At 41.9% G+C, this 24,383-nt stretch overlaps 1 protein-coding gene across 7 annotated transcripts; it reads left to right on the forward strand.

The window, feature by feature from the left end:
• Positions 1-465: 465 nt before the first annotated feature.
• HPS1 (HPS1 biogenesis of lysosomal organelles complex 3 subunit 1) lies at positions 466-24,383 on the forward strand. Of its 7 annotated transcripts, none has more exons than XM_089509616.1 (19): positions 466-607; positions 5,613-5,729; positions 7,163-7,300; positions 9,392-9,534; positions 10,330-10,438; positions 10,769-10,929; positions 11,819-11,921; positions 14,040-14,132; positions 14,444-14,513; positions 14,915-14,982; positions 16,778-16,945; positions 17,021-17,200; positions 17,621-17,688; positions 18,912-19,037; positions 19,473-19,537; positions 20,242-20,387; positions 20,580-20,693; positions 21,727-21,809; positions 22,268-24,383. In XM_089509616.1, the coding sequence occupies exons 2-19, from the start codon at positions 5,613-5,615 to the stop codon at positions 22,428-22,430; spliced, it is 2,115 nt and encodes a 704-aa protein (XP_089365742.1). In that variant the 5' UTR covers positions 466-607; the 3' UTR covers positions 22,431-24,383. The 7 variants fall into 7 exon arrangements, with proteins under 7 accessions (XP_089365742.1, XP_089365740.1, XP_089365741.1 ...); XM_089509614.1 differs by lacking the exon at positions 466-607 and adding an exon at positions 662-1,265 and having other exon boundaries at positions 5,595-5,729; XM_089509615.1 differs by lacking the exon at positions 466-607 and adding an exon at positions 662-1,265.

Here is a 24,383-nt window from a genome sequence, read left to right on the forward strand (position 1 = left end):
TGCACCGGAGGTCCTAGATATTCCTAGAGAGAACGTATTAATCAAATCCGGAAATATGGAGGAATGAGTGTATAATTTTAATTTGGGTAGTGGTTTATGTCAGAACTATTTAGCATGAGATTTGGTGGTATATGGGAAGGAGGATTTAGGAGTAAGATTAGTACCCAAAAGCATTGCTAAGGCTTCTCAATGGTGGGCAATGGGAGGGTGACACCAACCCTAGGGATGCATGCCACTGACCTGCTCCCTTTGCTGGGAGCCACCAGCCAGTCCCCCCCCCCCCAAAAGGCGGTCAAGGCCAGCCCTTGAGTGACGCCAGGGCTGGGGCGGAGGAGGCGAGCCAGAGAGCCCTCCTCCAGGCCTCCTCCTCCCTCCTGCTCCAAGGCGGAGCTGCTGCTGCTGCTGCTGCTGCTGCTTCTGCTTCTGCTTCCCTTCGGAGGAGTCACGCGCGAGGCTGGGGAAGCTCTTGCCGGGGCTCTGGACCTGCTGCTGCTGCTGCTGCTTCTCCAGTGGCCTTGGAGGACAGTCCTTGCAAGGACCAGGAGCTGAGCTTTAACTGGGAGAGGCCTGCTTCCTCCTCCTCCTCCTCCTCCTCCCCTGCGTGAAGGTAGGGCTGGGCGGTGGCAGGGCTCCCTCCTCCAGGGTGACCAGGTGCCCTCTGGCCACAAAAGAGGACCAGGCCCCGCCCAATGGAGGGCATGCCGAGGGAAAGGGAGGACAGAGAGACCCAATACAGACCTTTACAACCTGCTTCCTAGTTCTGCATCTGCTCCAAAGGGGAGGGCGTTGGGTGGAGTAAGGTCCTCCTGGACACAAGGTGCAGCTCGTTGCAATCCAGTGGCACAAGGCTGGGAGAAGGCTAGGACAGGAGCAAAGAAGAGCCCCAAACGCTCCTTATTCGAAAGAAGGGGAAGGCATGCTGCTTCCTAGCCCTGCACAAAATGGAGATTTTTGGGATGCCTCTTGGAGAGCAAATAAGAGCCAGAAACAGAAAGAAGGCGAAGCATGCTTCTTTTTAATCCTGCTCAAAATGGAGATTTTGGAATTCCTCTGAGAGGAGGCTGGTATGTAGGACAGAAGGCTGGCATGGAGCTCATGACTAAATAAGAGATTAAGCACTCCTTAGAAAGAAGATGAAGGCATGCTTCTTAGTCCTGCTCAAAATGGAGATTTTGGAATGCCTCCTGGAGAGGAGGCTGGCATATAGGACGGAAGGCTGACATGGAGGACATGAGCATATAAGAGCCAAAAACACTCCTAGAAAGGTAAATGCATGCTTCTTCATCATCGTCAGATGTAGGACATGACATGACCAAACCAAAGCTCAAATAATCGTTTGAGACCACTTTAACTACTAGGTAATTCTGGGAAGTGTAGTTTATTGTGGCACCAGAGCTCTCTGACACAGAAAGGTGAAATGTCTCACAAAACTACAGTTCCCAGAATTCCCTAGCATTGAGCCAGGGCAATTCAAGCAAGTCTCACTTATTTCTCCAGTGTTTTGAACCTTAGTCCTGCTCCAGAGGGAGGACATTGTGGAATTTCTCCTGGACAGAAGGCACAAATGGAGGACATGACCAAAGAAAAGCTAAAAACAATCATAGGAAAGTAAATTCATGCTTCTTAGTCCTGTTCCAAAGGGAGGACATTCAAGAAAAATGTAGGGCATGGCCAAAGTAAAGTGAAAAACACTCCAAGAAATATTAAGTCATGCTTGTTGTATGTGCCATGTGCCTTCAAGTCGTTTCTGGTTTATGGCGACTCTAAGGTGAAACTCTCATGAGATTTTCATGCCAAGGTTTGTTCAGAAGAGGTTCTTGCCCTTGCCTTCCCCTGAGGCTGAGAGTATGTGACTTGCCTAAGGTCACCCAGTGGGTTTACATGACCAAGCTGGGATTCAAACCCTGCCCTCAAGATACTTATTAATCTGACACTCAAACCACTATGGTACCCTGGCTCAGTCCTTCTCATTTTGGAATATTTCCTGGGCAAAATAATATAATTAATAATATAATTTATTTATACCCCGCCCATTCACTTGGAATCCGGGCGGCTTACAGCAGTAGGGAAATACAGAGCAAGAGCAATAAACAATAACAATACACATAAGATAATAAAGAACTATAACATAGCAATACATAGCAAAAAACATAATAACAACAACAATAACAGTAATATTGTAGCAATTCAATAATGACAAAAGCCTAACACTGATTATTACATTCAAATCAATAATTATCAAAAAGTATTCCCTATTTCCAACCCCTCATTGGAAAAAATAACAAGCAGATGCCAATAAACAATGAAATAATAAATGAAACACAGCACAAGTTACAGCATTACCGTCAAGGAAATTACAATAAAAGAATTACAATCTAACAACCTGAAAAAGGGGGAGACTAAAAATTAGCAACAAGGTACTGTTCTTAGTATTGCCCGATGCCCAAGCAGAGTTGGTCCAGGGCTGGAGGAGGGGGCAAGATGTTAAAGAGCCCTCCCTCCCTCAGTCCTCCATTCTCCTCCTGGCAGTCCAAAAGATGGAAATGTAGGCCATGTCCTGGAAAAGGAGGACACCCGGTCACCTTGTCCCTCCTCCTGTGGGTGAATCGCTCCAGGGACCGGTCACTGAAGGGCCCAAAGGAATTGGCTGCTACCTCTTCACTTCCTCCTTTCCCCTTGCCAGTCCTGGAAAATATTTTCAGCAAGTGCATGGGGGTGTGTGTCTCAGATCATCCCGACTGGGCCCACGCAGGGGGACCAGGGATCCACTTTTTCCAGGAGATATTCTCTTTTTCAGCCTTCTGTCCAGGAGGAATTCCAAAATGTCCTCTTCTTTCAGCATGGCTAAGAAGCACAGATTGCTATTTCTATGAGTGTTTTTAGCTTTGTTTTGTAATATCCTACATTTCCCTGAATGTCCTACATTTCACAGTGCCTTGTCCTCCTTTGCGGTTAGGATATCTGGTCACCTTGGGCCCACAGCACTCGGGGTTTTCTATTTTTACAAAGGCCACAGCTTCATCTGATTTCTTACTTGCCTAATAGATAGCTTTTTATTTTTTGCATTGCAAACTTTAGCTCAACTTGACATGGATCATAATTCGGACTGCCCCTCCTTCCCTTCATAGAATGCAAAGTTGTTTTCTCCCTTCTTCCCATTCCTTTCTTAGATCACCCAAAACAAAGAATCTGCTGTTCTAGCTGTCCCATGACAGAAAGTTCTCTGAGGCTGCATCCGCACTGCAGAAATAATCCAATTTGACACTGCTTTAACTGCCATGACTCAATGCTATGGAATTCTGGGAACTGTAGTTTGTTGTGGTACCAGAGCCTTGCGCTCCTTTCAGGGGGTCCTTTCAGTTTTGCTCTGGTGCCACAACAAACTACAATTCCCAGAAATCCATAACATTGAGCCATGGCAGTTAAAGTAGTGTCAAACTGGGTTATTTCTACAGTGTGGATGCAGCCTGAGAGATTTTGAGCATTAAAGTAGGCAGGCATAAACACAATTGGGAGCAACTGGGGAGCAGATTAAAACAATGCTCAGAGAACAGCTACTCTTTGATTGACTCAGAATACTACTATCAACTAACAAACAAGCATCCCCAAAGGCAAAGAACCAGGCATCATAATCATCATATTTATTTATATCCCACTTGCTCCCCAAAATTAGGACACAAAGTGACTTACAAATTAAAAGAATAATACAATTAAAAACATACAAAAGTGAGCTTTAAAACAGAATTAATTCCAGCTGAGATGAAAGGAGAACTCAACCATCAGGGGAACAGTACTGGTGTCTCCAGTATAATGCTCTCTTTGGCACTCTGGAGATTATCATACACAGACGGGATAGGATCATTCGCCCATCCTTATCCCATTCATGACAGTGATCACACAAAAGACTTTCAGATCATAGTGCCAATCCTGTCATTTAATTGGCATTGCATCAACGTGAACTCCCATTAATGCAAAAATGCTGGGCGATGCTACTTCAATGGTGGGACAACGACAGAATATGTGTGACGTAATCTGAAAGCCTTTTGCACAATTCCTGTCAGTCACGTTCTCCAGACAGGATAACATCCAGAAAAGTGCAATGTCTAAAAGTCCTTCCCGTGTTCGCTAGGGAAGGACGGGACAGGAATGGGATAAGGACAGGACACTGATTTCTCATCCCCCGTGTGATAATCTTCTCTGTCTCTGTGGAGAAGTTTGGAAAGTCATCTCTTCTTTCACCTTCCAAGATAGTGGTGTGACTTTCTCCTTGAGCCAGAGAAGAACTGTGGAACTCCGTGCAGGGGACCTTTCTCACTAAACAGTTATAGCACTTTGATTTCACTTATATTGCCATGTCTCCATCTTATGGAATACTAGGATATGTAGTTTGGGAGGGCATTAGAATTGTCTGGGTGGGAATGGAAAATACAGTTGGCCCACCATGTCCACAGATTCCTTATCCATGGATTCAACCATGCACAGCTTGAAAAAATACTTATACTGTATATTCCAAAAAGAAACCCTCAATTTTGCCATTTTATATAAGGGACACCACTTGATTACACCATTGTATTTCATGGGACTTGAGCATCCACTGATTTTGGTATTCATAGGGGGGTGGGGTCCAGGAACCAAACCCAGCAGATACCAAAGGCCCACTGCATCTCATGAAACTACAGATCCAAGGATTCCATAATGTGGAGCCACGACAGTTCAGGTGGAATCAAATGCTATAATTGAGTACTATGAAAAGAGCCATGTTTGGCTTTTGTTGATTTTCCCCATGCCACTTCTCTGGGATAGGCTATGCTTGGTATGCAAGGACACTTCCACACAAAGTGCATCCACACACTTTCTCTTGTACTTGGACACACTTATCCTTAACATTAAGGTGTGAGTCTCTGCAAAGATAGTTATTTGCTATAAAGCAGACTGCCTTGAATCTCATTTTAGAAAAAAGGCAGGATATACCATATATACTCGTCTATAAGTCTAAAAATTTATGCCCAAAAAATTGATCCCAAAATCCCAGGTCAACTTATTTACAGGTCATTGTGGTAATGTGATAGCAGCTCTTTCAGATTTTCCCAGGCGGTAGGGAGAGAGATTATTTTTCTCTTGAGACAAGCAGAAAGAGTCCTGGGTGATTAATTGCTATTAAACAAACAGAGTACCTCTCCCACCCATGCAAAGTGAAAGCAAAGTTGAAACATTGAAGCAAAAAGCCTCAGTTAGAGTCTCCCTTGCTGTGTGCACACATACACACACTGAAGGAGCTTCCAAGTTTTACCCTCAACCTATCCACGGCTCATGGCAAAATCCATAATTTTGGCCCCCAAACCTGCCCTCGACTTATACATGAGATCAATTTATAGTCGAGTATATACGGTAAATCCAATAAAGAAACAAACAAATAAATAGACATAATGTGATACCATGTTAATCTCTGATCTCTTTGCCCCTACTATAGTTTTGCCATTAATTTCCATTCTTTGAGGTATGCTGTGCTATAGTCTTTAAGATTAGACCAAAAGATGGGTTGTATTGAGGCTCCAGAGACTATCCTGAGAAATAATTGCATTGATTTCCTACAGATGCGTATTTTCTTACAGATGAAGTGTGTACTGATTACCAGTGAAGGTGCAGAAGTCCTTTTCTACTGGGCTGACCCAGATTTCACCACAATCTTACACCAGCGCTTTGGGGCCCATCATCCTAATGATGATAAGGTAAGAACTGAACAAAGGGAAGGAGGTCAGGATTGACTCGAGAACATGGATGTGGGGCCTAGGTGATATTTGGGGCTTACTTGTGTTAAGTGAATAGCTTGTGAAAGTTACTTGTCTATATATAACATTACATAAAGAACAATAGGATACAGTACCTTACAAATTAGTACCACTCACTACAACAAAAAAACTCAGACAACATTAAACAAAAACAACTCCATAAAACATAAATTATGACTTCCTTAGCTTCCAACTAGATCTAGCCCTTTGTTGCTGATCAAGTATTCCATTTTCCAATAATAAATTCTTCTCCCTGCTTTATTTTGAATATTGTTGAACAATATCAAATAAATTAAATTTAACAGATTAACCAAATTAAATATATTATTCTGTCTTTACAAGGCCAAATTTATGTAAATCCAACAATGATTTTATCTCCCCATTCTTTTTTTAAAAAAAATTAACAAATCGTTCCCAATCTTTTATGCTGTTTTCCCATGATTTCCCTCTTAACAAGGAGGTGAGTTTATCAATTTCCATATAATCTAATACTTTCATCAACCACTCTTTAATACTCAGGATTTCTTTACATTTCCATTTAGAGCATATACCATTCATGTCGAATTTACTTTTTTTACTTACATTTTACTTTTTTGGACCACAACTTACAGAATCCTGCAGCCAGAATGGCCAGTGGAGCTTCTGGAAGCTGCAGTTCAGAAAAAAATTATACTCCCAGGCTTTGGTTCAGCACTGATGAAGGATGTTAAAATCCAGAAACAAAGTTCATGGTGTGGAAAAAACATGTGTATTTGAGGAGTGTGGGGTGGTGGGAGCTTTGAGGGTTGAGTAAATTTGGCTGGACGAGAACTGGGTTTGACCAGCCCACTGGTAGAGGTAAGAAGGAAGGAGAGAACATGGTTGATTTTGCTTTTTTTAATATTTTACTTGCCAAATAAAAATTCCATTCACCAAATGACCACACACACAAAAACCCACCACATTTTATTTACACTCAGCAGTGGCAAACCTGCAAGTACTTTGTGGCTGTCCAGTTTTTACCATGTATAAATCAAAGTAATGGGGAATGTGTGAGGGAAAGATGCTTCTTCTGTAAATATGTTCATAATCTTCTCTCAGCTGGACCACACATTATGGGACCATATTTTACTGGATCACAGAAGACCTGAATAAATTAGAAATCAGTTTCTCAAATGGAGAATTGCCAGTATAATTGCCAAATCTGACTGGAAGCCAAAATGATTAGAAATTGCAAAAAATGAAATCCGTCATGCCACTCATGAGGGAATGTGCATGCTTTTGTATGTGTGAATGGAAAGAGATAACTCTCAGCGGTAAGTTAAGAAGAGAGGCAGTTTCTTATTGACTAGAGATAACGTTGCAATTTCCCCCTCCCATTTTTTTCTTCACAGCCCCCTGCTGTGGAAGATAGCATCAATACTCTGTTTGCACCCATGATCATCTCCTGTGCAACAATGCTAGAGAAGCTTGGGGACACTTACACTTGTTTCTCTGCTGAAAATGGCAAACATCTCTACGTCTTACACATGGTAATTCCTCATTGTTTAGAGATTCCCAATGGAAGAGTTATTGCACCCAGATAGGTCACATGCTTTAACATATGTGTAGCATGACCTTTTCCCAGCCTCCAGATTTTTTTTGATCCCATTATCCCTAATCCTTCTCCACTGGTCTGATGGGAGTTGCAGTCCAAACTGTCTGGAGGGCAATCCAAAAATCTGATGTGCTAGAGAAAACAATATTTTTGGATGTACAAAATGGTTACTCTCAATCATACAGGATTGCAGCCAATGTGTGAAAATATGGCTGAATAGCTAGTAGCAACTCCCAGTCTTTGATGGTGCTATGACCATTTGGGGGCAAATCTTAGTTTTTTTAGCTGCTCTGATCAGGGAGGGGGTCTCAAGGGGTGACAGAAGCAGGGATGAGCCTCAAGGGTGCCTTCCAAATTTGGTGTTTGCCTACCCTTGGCCTCAAGGATAGATATAAATTTATGAGGCTGGATGAAGGAAAACAGACTCAGTTTGAATCCAGAGAAAACGGAAGTGCTCGTGATAGGTTCTCTGGGCTCGGGGATGGCAGTGTTTCCACCTGTCCTGAATGGGATCACGCTTCCCATGAAGGACTCTGTTCGCAGTCTGGGGGTGCTCCTTGACTCATTGCTCCACCTTACATCTCAGGTGGATGCGACAGTCTGGAGTACCTGTTATCAGCTTCGGTTGATACACCAGCTGCGTCCCTACCTGGGCCGGGGGACCTTGAAACGGTAGTACATGCTCTGGTAACCTCTTGTTTGGATTTCTGCAATGCGCTCTACATGGGGCAACCCTTGTACCATACCCGGAAGCTGCAATTGGTGCAGAATATGGCAGCAAGATTGGTCACTGGTACTTCCAGGGCCAGTCATATAACACCGGTCCTTAAAGACCTTCATTGGCTGCCTATTCGCTTCCGGGCGCAATACAAGGTGTTGGTTATTACCTATAAAGTCCTAAATGGCTTGGGCCCAGGGTACTTGGAGGACTGTCTCTCTCCATACAATCCGCCTCGCACACTCAGGTTAGCCGGGAAGCAATTGTTAAGGGTTCCAGAAGCTAAATATACTACCACCACTCAGAGGGCCTTTTCTACCTCGGCCCCCAAGCTCTGGAACTCCCTTCCCGGTGAGCTCCGCTCGGCCACCTCGCTGGACCAATTCAAAAAGGGGTTAAAGACATACCTGTTCCAGCAGGCTTACCCCTAAACCCTGAAGTACTCCCCCCTCCCCTCTCAGCAGCATTTGTCACTAGCTTGAGATTTTTTAGATTGTAGTAATGTAGATGTATGATATGAGTTAATTTTATGATGGTTTTTATGGTTGTTGATGATGTTATATTGTTGTGTTTTAATATGCTGTTAACCGCCTTGATCTCCGGAAAGGCGGTATATAAATAAAAATTTTTATTATTATTATTATTATTATTATTATTATTATTAAATAAATAAATATCTTGCCTGACTGAGGTATGACTTAGCTCTTTTTTCTCTGCCAAAAATGGCAAACATTTTAAAATGTTTCTGGAGTTTTTTAATTTAGCTTTCTTTCTCTGCTAAAAGTGGCAAAGATTTGAAATTAATTTCAAGGCCTGGCTAAGTTTGCTGTTTTGGGAAACTTGACTGAGGGGAGGTTTTAGCTAGTACCTAGATTACAGTTGGTGGTTTGTGGTGATCTGTGGGTATCGTTCTGAATAACTTAAAACAGATCTCAGTCTTTCCTCCTCCTCTTTCCCTTTTCACAGTTTCTGTGTTTGACTCATGCACCTTTGCTTTCTTCCCCTGCACACACCCAATGGTTTAATACAGGCCTCACAATTTGTGTCCAACAGGCTGAATGCAGCCTGATTCCCATGCAATATAGATGGATCATTCCATTCCCTAAATTCCAAGTGGCCAGTGGCTTTATCAAACCACTAGCGATCTACATTTGGTTTGATAGCTAATGTTGCACAGATCTGAGAATCCATCAGGATTTTTGAGCACTTCACAAAGAGGACTTGCAATATGACGTTGATAATTATATGATTCTCTTTTGCCTTCCTTGCAATTGTGATTGGGGCAATTTATACAATTTTTGTTAACAGTTTGGGGAATGCCTGTACATTGCAATGAGTGGTGATGGCTCTGAAAGTGAAGATGACTTGCGTCGGAAGCTCTATGTGCTGAGGAGACTAACTGAGGCTCACTTCGGTTTGGTCACACTTGACAGCCATCTCTTCCGTAGGGAGTGAGTAATCAAGGCAAAATGGAGTTGTGATGTTTCATTTCCTTATTGTGTTAAATTTGTGTTCTTCCATCTCACAGTGGGATGTTTTTCTCACAACAGTGAAATCTGCTTTCCATGTAATCTTCTTGAGGTCCACCAGTGCTAAAGCCCCTTTTCCAAATGAAAGTAGCTTCATCTGGGTATAGTCTATAGAGATAGTGTGCATGTATGTTTGTATGTGTGTGTGTATGTCAGAGAAAATGTCACATAATTCATGAGCTAATCATGTGTATCCTTCCCACCTTGTCGCATAACCTGGGGCTTGGGTGGAAAGAACCCAGGCAAGAATGCTGCCCATCTTGCTGCAGCCATTTTGAATCACATGGGTATAGCTGTAGTTTCAAAGAACATATTTTACTTTGGTGTTTGAAATTCAACACAGAAAACAAGAGCATTATTACCATTTGAGCAGTTCATACTACTATGTAAAACTGAAGTTAAAGGCATAGCCTCTAAAACTATATATGATTCTAGTCTCAGTTGCTTTTTCTAAAAATCTAGGAACAAAATTAATCTGGGAAAAAGTCTTGGGAACAACTACCCCAGATTCTGACTGCTTAGTTGCCTTAAAGAGGGTTCCATGGTTAAGCCCAATGGATCCAAGTCCTCCACCTTAAGGAGAGTGCTAATTTAAGGGCAAAGTCAGACTGAAAGTTTGAGCCTGAGGCAGGAGTTTTGCTTAGGTCAAAGGAGAGCATTGACTTCATGTGGGACTTTGGGTTATGTCTTGCTAATTTATGGGCTTAAACTTTGTAGGTTGCGCCCAGTGGATTCTGAGCAACGTGCTCACATCTGGGGACTGTTTCAGAGTCTGCTGAAAACCTATTCCCAGCTGCACCAGGATGACCAAAGTTTTGTTGTAGAGGTAAAGTTGGAGGGTTTTTTTAGAATGGTGGTGGGGTCATCATTCTAGTAGGCAGCAAAGGGTGGAGGTAGAAAGCCAGGAACAGCAAGTATTGGCCTCACAAAGTGAGTGTAGGCAAAGAGTGCAGTGGAGAAATCTCCTGTGATATTAAATACTGCTTCAGCCAGTCAGAACTGGGAGGGAGAGGTGGTTTCTTGACTTTGTGAGAAGAGAGAGTTGTGGAAGTGGCTTTCTACTTGTGTTGCAAGAGGAGCTGCCTCAGGGAAGAGCTGTGTATGGGATGGAAGACATTGTGCTGCACCTTCTGTTCTTCTTCTTTCCACTCTTCAGGCTGTGGAGCGACTGATCCATCCACAGCTGTGTGAACAGTGTATCGAGTTCTTGGAGCGCCAAGTTGTACAGTACATCAATAGCAGTTCAGAACGTGCTGGACATGAAGTAGTGCATGCTTTCCTACTCGTGCACACCAAACTGCTTGCATTTTACTCCAGGTAAAACCATCTTTTTGTCCTTCCCTCATACTGTTACATAATACTCTTACAAGTAAAAATATCTTCTGCTTTATATCACCCCTTCCTTTTTTAAACTCTCCACCTTTCATTCAGTTTCAGCTTGATTACTCTTGGCCTTCAGTCCTCCTCCCTCCAGAGTAGGATGTTTCCAGGGCTCTGCATTGGAGTCTCCTGACCCACATGGGGCTGCATTACTACCTCTCTCGGGTGAAAAGGAGGCTTTCAGAACACTCTCGGAGACCATAGAGCCTGCCCTGTTAGTGTTCAGGATGAGCATCATCCTTTCTCCTAGACAGGCAGGAAACACTGGATTTGTTGTTTTTCTTGTAGTACTGTCAACAGTTTGCAACAATTGCAAATGAGGGGAAATTAGGTTCACAGAAATAGCTAAGAGGTAAATGCCATCCATATGTGAATACAGTGGCTTAGTGGTTAAGACACCAATTCTGATGATCGTCTGGTTGGCAGGTCGGCAGTTCAAGTCCAAAGTGCTGCGTGACAGAGTGAGCTCCCATCACTAGTTCCAGCTTCTGCCAACCTAGTAGTTCAAAAATATGTAAAAGTGCAAGTGGATAAATAGGTACCATTTAAGTGGGAAGGTAACAACATTCCATGTAGTCATGCTGGCCACATGACCACAAGAGTTGTCTTCAGACAATGCTGGCTCTTCAGCTTAGTAACGGAGATGAGCACTGCCACCTACAGTAGGTTATGACTAGACATTCATGTCAAGGGGAAACTTTTACCTTTACATGCCAACCATAAATAAGCCCACACTTGTTTTTTTCTGTAGGTTACTCCCGTTTCCTAGTATGTGGTGACCCTAACAGATGTCATTCTTTTTCTCTTTTGGCGCTGTGTTGCTTAGCCGAAATGCCAGCTCTCTGCGTCCTGCTGATTTGCTCACCCTTCTCCTGGTTGTACAGGATCTGTATCCCAGCACTGCCTCTGATGAGCAGCCTAACCTCCAGGTATGTCTGGATGGGAACAGGTTCATACAAAGGGCAGTGTACTTGTGGGAATCTCTCTGTCTTTCTCTCTCTTTGGTAACTGTCCTAAGCTGGACTGGGCTACGGAGAATTGACCATAAACAGAGGTGTAAAATTGCCAGAAATGTTATAGCCATGGAGGGTGGGGGGACCCAGTTGTTCTTTTTCTTTTCTCAAGAGAAAAAAAAAGTTTTTCAAAAATGAAATATTCCCACCCTTTTATAGATTGAAAGTCACTCTCATCCTTCAGGAAAATAGCATGCATTACATAATTTGGTTTGGCGTAAAAATTATCTACTGGAATCCTATACTGCCATTGCATACATGATAGCATTGTAGCAATGCTACTATGTAATGAACATTGCTATGTAACAACGTTGTTATGTAGTTAATTACAACATGATTCTCCCTACTCCAACCCCACTTACTGTTAAGCAACCAGTGGGATCAAGACGCAGCTGCCTGACATTCCCACTCCCTCCCATGAGCAATCTCTGGTGCGACAGGCAAAAAAAAGACCCTAGTCACAAATCTCCTTCTGTTGAAAATTGATTGTGCAAGGGAGTGGTGGGAACGTCAGGCAGCTGCTTCTTCAATGGACCCTTGTCAATCGTAGTGGCTGCTTACTGGTAAGTGGGGTATTGTAGACTTTCACAGTCCTTTGTTGTTGTGTGCCTTCTAGTTGTTTCTGACGTAGGGCAACCCTCAAGTAACTCTTATCAGAGAGTTTTCTTGGCAGGATTTGTTCAGAGGTGGTTTGCCTTTGCCATCCTCTGAGGCTGAGAGAGTGTGACTTGCCCAAGGTCACCCAGTGGGTTTCCATAGCTGAGTGAGGCTTTGCACTTTGTTCTCCAGAGTTGTAGTCCAACACTCAAACCACTACAATAAGCTGGCTCTATGTAGCTCTAAACCATAGGTCATGAATACATAGCAGTTGTGAAATGTTTAATTGTAGGTTACTTATTCACAACTGCCCAACAGGATTCTGGCCATAATTTTTAGATATTAAAATACAGTTTATTTAGAAGATAATTAGAAACTGAATTGTTTTGAATTTGGTTTTTTGTTACAAGTGAAGCAACAAGGTCCTAAAACACACAAACTGTATAAGGAACCTCTTTGATTTTTCCAGTTTGAGAAGCAGACAATTCATTTTTCATAAATAAAGAAGAAACTGTCAACATTAGTAAAACAGGTTATTTTGTCTTCACTATCTCTCCATTGTGTCAAGCACACATTGCCATAAAAAGTACTGAAAAAAGGAAGTCAAGGCCAGGACTTCTAATGCTCTGATGCTGTACATTATCTTATCTAAATGTTTCCTTTTACAAAATCATTTTTAGAGAGGGTTTTGGAGCAGTGAACATCGTGTCTTAAAATTATTGATAATTCAAAAAGCAAAAATTCCATAATATTCTATAATACATAGGGGATTTTTTTTCTGTCCCAACCCACCTTCACATCTCTAGCCATTAATGGGGTTCTTTGATCTTTTTAGGAGCAGAGCAGGGATATAAGTGCCCCTGGGTACCTAAGTGGCTGACTATCTCTCTTCATAATCCATGTGATGTAGTGGTCAGAATGTGAGACTAGAATTTGGGAAATGCAAGTAGAAATCCCCACTTAGCAATACAAGTCACTGTGTACTTTTGGGCCAGCCATACTTTCACTCAGTTTACTCTGCATGGCTGAATGAGGATTTTAAACTGGGCTTCCTAAATTCCACATTCTAACCACTTATAGGAAAACATACTGAAAAATCCATATAAGCTACTCCGTTAAGAGGGGGATGGGATAAAAATGTCATAGTACACCTCTATTCACAGAGCCAGCTTGGGTTTTGAGTGAGCCCTAAGTTTGCTGATAGAGCCTTCCTACCTTTGTGGCTGTTCAAGAGGGCTTACTGGTTGTCAGCAGTAACACTCCAGTAATCATTGCTAATTGAATTTCCCAAGACGTGTGTTGTGGATAATTAAAATTATAGACTTGCACTGGCAAATGATTGTTTAAGAGGGAACTCAGGGCATGTGTCAGTGGTGGGTTCTGGCAACTGTCCAGCATATCTGATGCTAATATGGTTCTTGGTTCTTACCTGTTCAGACTGCAGAGGGTGAGCCAAGTCTTCAGAGGTTATTCAGCAGTGAGAGTATCCCAGTGAACAGCTCTTGTCTCCATGGATATTCTGAAGAGCAGGTGAGCATAAACTGGGCTCTGGTATTGCTGTCAGTTTTTCTGATACTGCTATCTAAGCATGGGTTGGGACTTGTGGTGTCTGGATATGGGTTGTGGAATAGGCATTTATGTACTGAGAGGAGGGAAGAATAGGATGCTTCAGTGGGAAATATGACAAGTAATATGGGTCCATCTTTTTGCCAGAAGTAGTCAGTCCCACCATTGTCCCACTGGATCTTGTGGTAGAACCTATTGCGATAGATGGGAAGAGGGAGACTGGTTGGGACTTCACTGAGTCAGTTCCCTTCCACACCCCTTCCACCCTCCCCCAGGTAGCAGATGATGTCTCTGTGCCCGAGGAATTCTACACCCCCAAGGCTTCCCCTAGTGAACAGAGCACTGGTGAGTTTGGGATCAGAATGGAGGATCTTGAGAAGAGCGGGGTGGGTAGGGATGGAACCCACTCCTGTAGGCCGGGGGAGGGCTGTTGCAGTGGGACATTAAGAGAGTGGTGCCTTGCATATCACTTGATTCTAGTTGTGTTGTTGCATGGAAATGCAATTCTTCAAGGAGCAAAGCTCAACTACTTTGCTACTGTTAAACAAGGAGTCAAGGAGATATGTGAGTATGGCCATAAAATAGTTCCTATCAAGGAACTGAAACTAAGTGCAAACATATCAGCCAGGAGGTGTCTATGTCATAGCAGTAGTCCACGTATCTTTTGCTAGTTGCTTTCATGTCACTTGTTTCTTCCCATTCGTGGTTCTGGTGTATTTGGTCTTTCTTCTTTCTCTTGCCTGAAGGGAGCACTGCCTGGGCTGAGGGTGCTGACTCTCAGGGTGAGGGAGAGGTGAATTCCTCTGACATCCAGGTAAGTGTTTGGAGTTCATGGGTCCCATCCTTTTGCTGGGTCCTCTGTACTCTACATTTCCATTCTGCATTCTTTTGGGTTCTACCTGCTTCCCCCCCCCTTTTTTTTTTTGTCACTGTGTCCTGTAAGCACATCTGTCTTGCAGTCAAATCACAATGAACTTAATCAGTCTTCCTTCCTCATAGCTGTGTATGAGCAGTACATAAGCAGTGATAGGCTTATGCTTACATTGTGTCCCTAGCATGAGGACATAAATGAAAAGCAGTTCCTCAAAAGTGAACAAACTGCCACCTTTAATGAGAAGTAATGATGAAGACTGAAAGTCTGTCAGCAAAGTGCAGAATAAGATGAGAAGCTGTTTCACCATGGATCAGATGAATAGTTAGACTGGTCCCAAAGAAGACTTAATGAGGGGTTAGCACAATAAACTTTCCCAGTTCACATTGTAGAGGCATAGAGATGCAAGATTTCTATAACTTTTGAAACCATGGAGGGGGGATTGTTTTCCACTTATTTTTCTGGGAAAAATGGAACTTTGGAATATTATGTGCAATACTCATTTTCTTTTTTTCCCTACTTTTTTCTTTTTAAGACATATATTATCATACATAACAAACACACAATTATAAGCAACAAACATACAACGAGAAATATATATACAAACAACAAAATAATACACATACTTTGATATTTCAGACTTCGTAGTGCCTATCCTAAAATTTCCTAGATTTGTCTTATTATCTTTACCTAAGATTTATTTTCTTTTCACTTAGCTTAACTTATAGTTTATATCTCTAACTTTCCATTTAATACCATTATTGTAGCACAAAAGAAAAGGAAATGAATATATATATATATATATATATATATATATATACACACACACACACACACCACACCTTTGAGTCAGCTTTACTGGAATTTTCACAAATTATCACTTATCTTATTTTGAGTTTTCTTTCTGTAGTAATTTATTATACAAACTTTTTCATTCATAACATTTACCATGTAAAATCATATTTCTCGCATATTTATGAAATGTAAAAAATGGAAAAGCCTAGTTTTGCACAAGCAAAATTATAAATATTCCCTCTAAAGAGGGAGCTACAAACTGCTTCACCCGGTGTTAACACATGGGTCTATTTAGACAGAAAACACCTCAGTCAGTCTTAAGGGCAAAGCTAGCTGCATATTCGGATATAAAGTATTAATTCAGTGCTGAAAATATTGACTTCTTCAAGAGTATATTATCATAAGTAATGAAAGCCAGCTATATGCCTCCCACATAAAAATGGCAGCACTTACTAGGAGCGGGAATCCATCTTGGATCTCAGTGTTGTCTACAGTATGCACAGTGTAAATTTACAGCGCTTCATAAATAAAGGTTAATAATAATAATAATAATTTTCTTTTCCTTTTCTTCTTTGCCTTCCAGTAAACCCTGGCAAACACTGACACCCTTTTTTTCCAGAGTCTGTAACATATCACTAACTACATAATTTTAGAGATCTTCATAGTTTGTTTTAAATCATTGCTGAAGCAATTATAGTCAGGTGAACATGAACATCCCTTGTATTTTATTTGTTTCTTGATGACCCTGGAACCTAAAACATTTTTAAATTGTCAGTAGGTGGCGCTGTTGTTTTACTTTGGGAGTGCTTTGGTTTGAATGGACAGTAGTTTGAAGGGGAAATCTTTAGACAGCTGGAAAACTGGAGAATTGGTAAATGCATCCAAATATGATTTAAGCATATGCTAATTCTATGACACCTGGATTCTCTCTCCATCCTTCTAGATGGCTGAGGATTCACTGCAAGCTCTGGTGCCTCCCACTGTAGAAGCTACCAACCCGCGGAGAATTTTTCTCGATGCCAACCTGAAAGAAGGCTTCTGCCCCATGATGCCCCACACAATGCACTGTCTCCCTCTCTGGCCAGGGATCTCCCTAGTGCTCCTCACTAAGGTTAGTTGGCTCCATTGAATCCCATTTGGTAACCACCCAGCCTAGGCCTTTCTGAATATCCTCTCTGCCCTCTAGGGTCCCAGCTCCCAAGTGGCACTGTCCCTTTACCAGTTGTTGGATGGGCTCCTGGTGATGGAGAAGAAACTGAAAGAGGACCAGGAGCCTAAGCAGCCTCTGCGCTCTCAGCCCCTGCTGCTGGAACTCCGACATCGAATGGACAAGTTTGTCAAGAAGTTGGGTGGGCAAGAAACACAGGTGAGAATGTGGCTTCTTGTCTGCATGGAAGAGGAGTAGACAGGAGCAGAACTGTCTATGCTGGCTGAAAGACTCTGGGATTTGGTCCACAAAAGCTGTAGACTTCAAGTTGTCAACAAGTGTGGTAGTTTCTCAGTACACACTGGTATCCAGAGAGGAGGCTCTGAGTGATGTTGTGGTTGTTAGAGGTCATGCCTCTCTGAGAGGTTATTTGGTGCAGAACAGGCATGAGCTAGGAAAGAATTCCAACTGATAGGCATAGGAAGGATTTTTAAAAACCCACTGAATGAGGATGAGGCCTGCAAAGAAGTGTAATTATGCAGTGCTTCAAAAACAAGAGTTTACTTTGCAAGTCCTGCAAAGAAAAAAAATGATGCTTCATTACAAATTGCTCACCTATTTCTGCTATTTCTCTCACAGTTGCAGAATGCCTGGTTGGAATTCAAGAACAAAGTTTTCTCTCGAAGTGTGACTGGGAGTTCATGGGAGTGAGTATTGCCAGATGTTAACTACAGTTGGTCCTTCTTATACACGGATTTTTTATACATGGATTCAAGCATACACGGTTTGAAAATGTTCAAAAAAAGTATAAATTTCAATTATCAAACCTTGATTTTCCATTTTTTATAAGGGACACCATTTTGCTATGTCATTATATTTAATGGGACTTGAGCATACACAGATTTTGTTATACACGGGGGATCTTGGAACCAAACCCAGCATATAACAAGGGTCCACTGTATATGTGCTCATATTTATGCCACTGCTCATTCACACATTCAAGTTGAATGCATCTGTGGGGTTTTTGAAACTGAAGATGCCAGCCACAGATGCTGGCGAAACGTCAGGAAGAAAGTCTTCTAAAACATGGTCACATAGCCCGAAAAACCCACAAAAAACCATGGATGCTGGCCATGAAAGCCTTCGACTTCACTTTGAGTCAGTGACTGCCACAAAGAATAGGAAATTCATTTAGTACAATCAATGACAGAGAGACAGGGATTTTCAAAAGAATAGTAAGCATTATTTGTTAAACTTAAAAAATGCAAAAGATGAAAACAGTTTATTTGAACTGCTCTTAAACCAACACTAAAAGGATTTGAAATAGCAGAGATTATTTTAACACTCACATTTTAAAAATTCAGATCATTCCTTCCATCTTGTCAAAGATAGGGGGAGACAATTTCTCTATGTCTGTGATCTATTTTAAGCCCAGGCAGGGTGTATTCTCAAAAATAAAAGTAATAGGTTGCCACTTCCAGTTGTGGCTTTTTCCTTTCCCTTTCTTTCTTTCTTTCTTTCTCTCTTTCTCTCTTTCTCTCTTTCTCTCTTTCTTTTATCTGTGTATAGGACAGTTCAGTGGGTGAGGGTAGGAACATAATGAAATTGTATTTTGCTCATTTCTGGTTTAGGCAGTAGCAAGCTAGGTGGACCAGTAATGTATTTCAGTATAAATACCTTTTTGTCAGTTTGCACAGGCAGGGAGCTTACCATATGCGTGCACGCGCACACACACACACACACACACACACACACACAGCTCAAAAGAAAAAAAAGATTAAAGGTGCCTTGTGGAGAGGGAGTGTTATATATGTTGGTGTCATAGGAGCACTAGTTGTAGAGATAAATAGCTTGATCACATTTAGGTCCTCATCAGGATTTATCATTGAATGAAGGATACTTAAAGGCTTGCCCATCTATGTTATCACAGGCTCCTACAGGCATTTTGCAACATCCGCCAGCAGCTTTGTGCTGTGTATCGGCTTCTCTTTCTTGGATCGTCAGGGGCTCAGGGCTTGCCTCAGAATATGCTGGACCGGGCACAGCAGCTCACACGGTGAGTGAGATGGAATATGGTAGGTGAATCCAGAGGGGAAAGGTTAGTGGGTTGCAGTAGCAATACTTTGTTGGGGGAGGGTATGTGGTTATCAGGAAAGATTGCTCTCCTCATCTAAAATCTTTTATTGCTGTCTAGCAGAAGGTGATATACATCCATCAGATGTTGCAACACTTGTTGCTTGATTGAAGTTTGTGAGTTTAGGGAGGATATATGTGAGTTTCTTGCATTAGTTTTCTGTTCTCTTCCACTGTAGCAGGTGCCTGAGGCTTTGACCACTGAAGTTTTTGGGTAACTGAAAGATATGCCAACCTTGTTACCTTTTGTCCAGAGCAGAGTTGGAAACTGAACATTATTGCTGCAGGGATAGGAGGGGCTCTGTGCATAAACCATCATTCTTTGACTTTCTTCCCTTCCTCACCCTAACATTGCCAGGGACAAGCTCCAAGATTGGAGGGACTTCCTTCTTGTGAAGAGCAAGCGTAATGTCACTATGGTGTCATATCCTTCCTTGCTTACTATTTCTACCCCCCATTTCCCTAGCTTGGTTGGCAATGCTGAAAATCCGCCAGCAGCATTGAAGAGACTCTAGAGACGTGATTATGAAACACTGGGAGATGCACAGCTTCAGGGCAAGCACTGAAGAGAGCTCAGGAGGAAAATACTTCTCTTCTGTGAAGTAGCCTTTAAGAAAAGAAGGTCAACTCTCCCCTCTGCCCCACTCCAAACAAGGCCAGTTATACCACTTGTCTCTACTTGGAGAGATGGCCTGGAGTTGGAGCTGGAGTTGTTGAGCTTACCTGGGACTGGAGCCTGTTAAGAACAGGGCTGTCAAAGTCACTGTGCTGGGAATGAGTCTGAGACAGAAAAGTACCCTTGTCCCCAAACAAGGATGTCAAGAGGACTTGGTTGGGGACTGTAGATTTTTATGATTTCTGTATTATGTGATTGTAATTTTGTTATTTTTGGAACCTGCCTTGATCTGAATGGGAGAGGCGGGCTAAAAATAAATATTATTATTATTAAGTGGCCAATGGAAGATTCCATTTCTCATTTAGGAGATGTGAGGGGGATCACTAGAATGCAAATGGTGCTTGAAAGATTTGTATGGGACATACCAGTAAATGTTAAGCTGCCCTTTTCCAAGTTCCAGAGGGAGAACCATTCTTGTGTCCAACCAGAACCTTAACTTTTTTTCCATTCACATACCTGGAGGACTTCCCAGGGCTCGTGCACTTTATTTATGTGGACCGCACAATGGGACAGATGGTAGCTCCATCCCTTGGCATGACAGAGGACTCTGCTTCTGAACTGGGCAAGGGGCCCTTGCCTGCCTTCATTAAGGAAAAGGTAATGTTTCCACAGTCAATGTAGAGCCCCCATTCTATCCCCTTCTTTGCACTTGAATTGATTTGGAAAGTAGGTGGCTTACAGGTAACAGGTTATCCAGGATGAGGAATCTCGATAAAGCCATTGGGGCACAGAGAGGGCAACATTTGGGGTTGTGCTGGATCCTAACACATACTTCCCCTTGATCCCTAGGTGTGGTCACTGGTGGCATTGGGTCGAAGCTACTTACAGAAGGGCTACACTACAGTGACTATCCGGGATGGAGATTACTATTGCACCTACTTTCTTTGGTTTGAGAATGAGCTGGTATGTGGAGGAGTTTGGAGCTGAGGGAGAAGGGGCAGGTGTGGGATGGGCAATTTCCTAAGAAGCCCAGGCAATATAAGTGAGAAATGCAGGTTCTACTCCCCCGCCCCAAACTAGAACTTGGAGATCAACCAACAATGGAAAGTGATACAAAAACGGATCCTTGAATTTGCAGAAAACTGAGGCCAGGAATTTGTGTGTTTTTTTAAGGCCAAAAGAGAGCTTCCATTCCTTGTATGAAAATTCACCTCTTTTCCCAGTAAATAGTAAGCAAGGAAATGAAGAGGCCTTATCCCAGGACCTCTTCATTTCAGCACTATTATTTAGGGGTGGAAATCATACTCTTCCTGTTCTGTTAAACAGTAGCAAATCATCAGTCACTGCTGATCAACAGCAAATCTTCACGGACAGGTCCACTAGTACATCCAGATCTATTCTCAATCCTTCCTTGTTGTAGTGCCCAGGGTTGCTGGGCATGGCTACAGTCACTAAGCTGGCCTTGGCCACATCTGTCTTACTCAGCCCTAAGCTACATCAGAGTTGTCATGAGGCCAAAGTGCTACTTTTAGGAGAAAAGATAGGATAACAATGTTGCAAATAACTAGTAGTCACTGAAAAGATGAGAATTGTAGAGGCTGAAGACTTTTTAACCCAGTGATGGGAATCACATGGCTTTGTGCTTGCTGAAGCCCTCTTTATCTACCTTTGACAAAAAAACAAAAAAACAAAGGAAATTATGCCACCAGAGCATGCGGTTTCTTCTGAAACAAGACATAGATAGATAGACACATGTAGACCTGTTTTAGTGTAAAAGGGGGCAGCCTGTAAGTTATCACTTAAAAATTGAAAGTTATCTTCTGTTCTCCAGCAGCAGCTGGTGTATTCTGTGGTAGATCTGGGGTAGTGGTGAAAAATATCATACAGCCCCAATTTGGCCATCCCATTGTAATCTGTAAACTTTCTAAGATCCCTCTACTTGTCTGAAGCCTACTTATCTTCCTGTCAGCTATTTACTGGTGACATGTTTCTGCAGGGCTACAAGCTGGAGGTTACAGAAGTGCCAGTGCTTTCTGACGATTCAGCCCCCATTGGAACACTGGCAGGCGATTACTACAGGTGAGTGAGGATTCCAGCTCCACAGATATCCAGTAGATGTAGAAGGAGTTTGTGAAGGAACCTGTGTAAAAAAAAACCCTATCTGTGTGGATATGAAAAAGAAACTTCATAAAAAATACTGCTGAGCTATCATCCTATCTCTTCTCACTCTGACCAGAGTATAGCACACAGCTCTACAGGGTGTTGTGTCCAGCCTCATTTTACAGTTGTGCTTGTCTAGCGCTTGCTTATAATCACCTTAGCTTTGCAACTTTGCAAAGTTTATGAAGAGCTGCTCACCAAACTATGGGAGGCAGCACTGTGACCCTTTAACCCTATAGAGTTTACATGTGTATACTCCATTGCTATGTGGCCTATACATCAAAGATGCCTCTCCTTTGGATGCTTTTATAATCGTCTTTATTCCAGCTTCAATCTAAATGAGGTAGCTCATTTTCTGACCACCATCTCTCATGCAGGAAACTGATCCGGTATTACAGTAAAAGCCATACGAATGAAGTGGTGAAGTGCTATGAACTGCTGACCATCCACCTGGGTATCATGCCAACCGAGTACGTGATCCAGCAAGCATGTGACTTAGCTCGGCAGCTTTGGGAGCCAACCCGCATCCCCCTACTTTAGAGACCTTCCTTGCTGCCTCAGTGCCATTTCCTTCCCCTTTATGAACTCCACTGCATCTTGGGAGTTTGTTGGATTTACGTCCGTTGGGCATTTTATTTGCATTCTGCAAAATTGGCAGATCTTGTCATACAGAATGAGGTGCCCTTGCCTGAAAGATTAACATTGGACACTGAAACTGATGGGACCAATGCCTTTCAAAGCAGAGCTGCTGCCATGGAATTGGCACTCAGGGGAATTGCTCCTTCACCCTCTTCTTGTCCACAGATCCATACAGCCTTAACTACCTGTGAAAGAAATGTTCTTAATCTAGAACGATGGAATGCCAAAGCCAGCCTGTGGCAAAAATTCACACATCCAGTTTGCCCCTGAAGCAAGTTCAAATCACCATGAAGAGAGCTTTCTCTTGGGCTCTCACTGATAGAAATGTCCATAAGAATAAACCCATAAACTGGTGCCTGATTAATTTAGTACCATCAAACTGGCTCTGCAGTTTGATAACCTAAAGGAAATTACTGTTCCTACAGTGGGGGAGAAGGAATGTTTGTGGGGAAAACAGACACTGCCTCACTGTTAAAACATGACATTTCAAATTAGTAATTCTGTAAGCACAAAGGCGTGATTAGGTTTGAGGAAGGAAGATATGCAGGCATGTTCCTTTCCAAAAATTGTTTAGAATTTTTACTACTGGGATCTCAAATTGAGTGGCTTTGCACATGTACTTCTGATGGGAATTTCTGTTTTTTGGTATGTGAGATTCTTTCCACCACTAAATGCATGAAAAGTACTTGTTTCAGTTAACAAGTCCCCAGATCTACCTAGTCTGCACACATATTAGCATACCTGAAAGCACCATTCATATTCGAAATACAGGAATCTCCTGTGTGGTGAACATATATATTAAGTTGGCCTTAGAACAGACTGTAGAATAGAGATATCCCATGAAATTGACATGCAAATTGATTGTTTTGAAATAGTAATGAGACTTTGTACATTATATGTATAGTTTTTAAAAATGAATAAGCTAAATATACTGCAAATGGATGAATTAGTAACCTTTAGAAATGAATATTACACTGATACAATTTTTTTACTACAGCAGTTCATATGCTAGATACAATAGTGGCAAAAACAAATTACTAATCTTATGCCTATGGAAGATATGGTAATTTCTTAGACCCTGCTAGGAATAACTGAGGTATAAGTATACTTAATGTAATTTATATTATTAAACCAATGCAAAAGCTTTGAGTTGAATCTCACTGGTTTCCGGATGGAACAAAAGGAGCAGGATATTCTGTTGCAAGCTCACTTGTGATCAGGAAACCGAAAAACCCAGCAGAATAGATATTAACCCCCCCCCCCCCCTTTCCCATTGTAGGACAAGATAAAGCAGAAACTCACTACAGATATATGTCTGGTCTCTTATCTTTGTAATAACTACTTAGAAGGAAAACAAATGCTGTGAGATATTACTGGGGAAGTATGGTTTTAATAGGAGAATAGACATAACAAAGAATGGAGCGATGATGCAATATAGTGAGGTTTGTGATAAAATGGTAAAGCCAGAAGTCAAGGTTTTTCCATAACCTTGATTTGGAGAAACTGAGAGAGCAAACAGGCTCAGTTTGAAAAGAGATTTTGCAACTTAAAATGCACAATAAGTCAAAAAGCACAGAGTGGAAATGTGCAATAATGTGGAATAAATTGACAGTATCTAGTTATAATGTTTTGAAAGATAAAACTGTCAGTTTTGACAATCATAATAAAAATATCATATGATGGAACATGATCCCTGTAAAACTAAATTAAGATACGTTTTATACCTAATGATGAATTCAAAGGAAAAGCAGAACTGTATGTATGTATGTGTATGTGTGTGTGTGTGTGTATATATATATATATATATATATATATATATATATCTCATAAATAAATGAAAGTTTTGTGAAACTA

The sequence above is a fragment of the Sceloporus occidentalis genome, unplaced genomic scaffold, assembly GCF_023333645.1.
Source record: "Sceloporus occidentalis isolate IW3139 unplaced genomic scaffold, rSceOcc1.0.p SCAF_2, whole genome shotgun sequence".
In the NCBI taxonomy this organism is placed as follows: domain Eukaryota; kingdom Metazoa; phylum Chordata; class Lepidosauria; order Squamata; family Phrynosomatidae; genus Sceloporus; species Sceloporus occidentalis.

What these genes read in the sequence shown, in the direction of transcription:
- HPS1 (XM_089509614.1), top strand. Translation starts at nt 5,595, where the DNA reads ATGCGTATTTTCTTACAGATGAAGTGTGTACTGATTACCAGTGAAGGT. An exon ending in ATCTCTACGTCTTACACATG is followed by an intron (nt 7,301 to 9,391) that starts GTAATTCCTCAT and finishes TTTTGTTAACAG; the next exon opens with TTTGGGGAATGCCTGTACAT. An exon ending in GCGTAATGTCACTATGGTGT is followed by an intron (nt 19,538 to 20,241) that starts CATATCCTTCCT and finishes TTTTTCCATTCA; the next exon opens with CATACCTGGAGGACTTCCCA.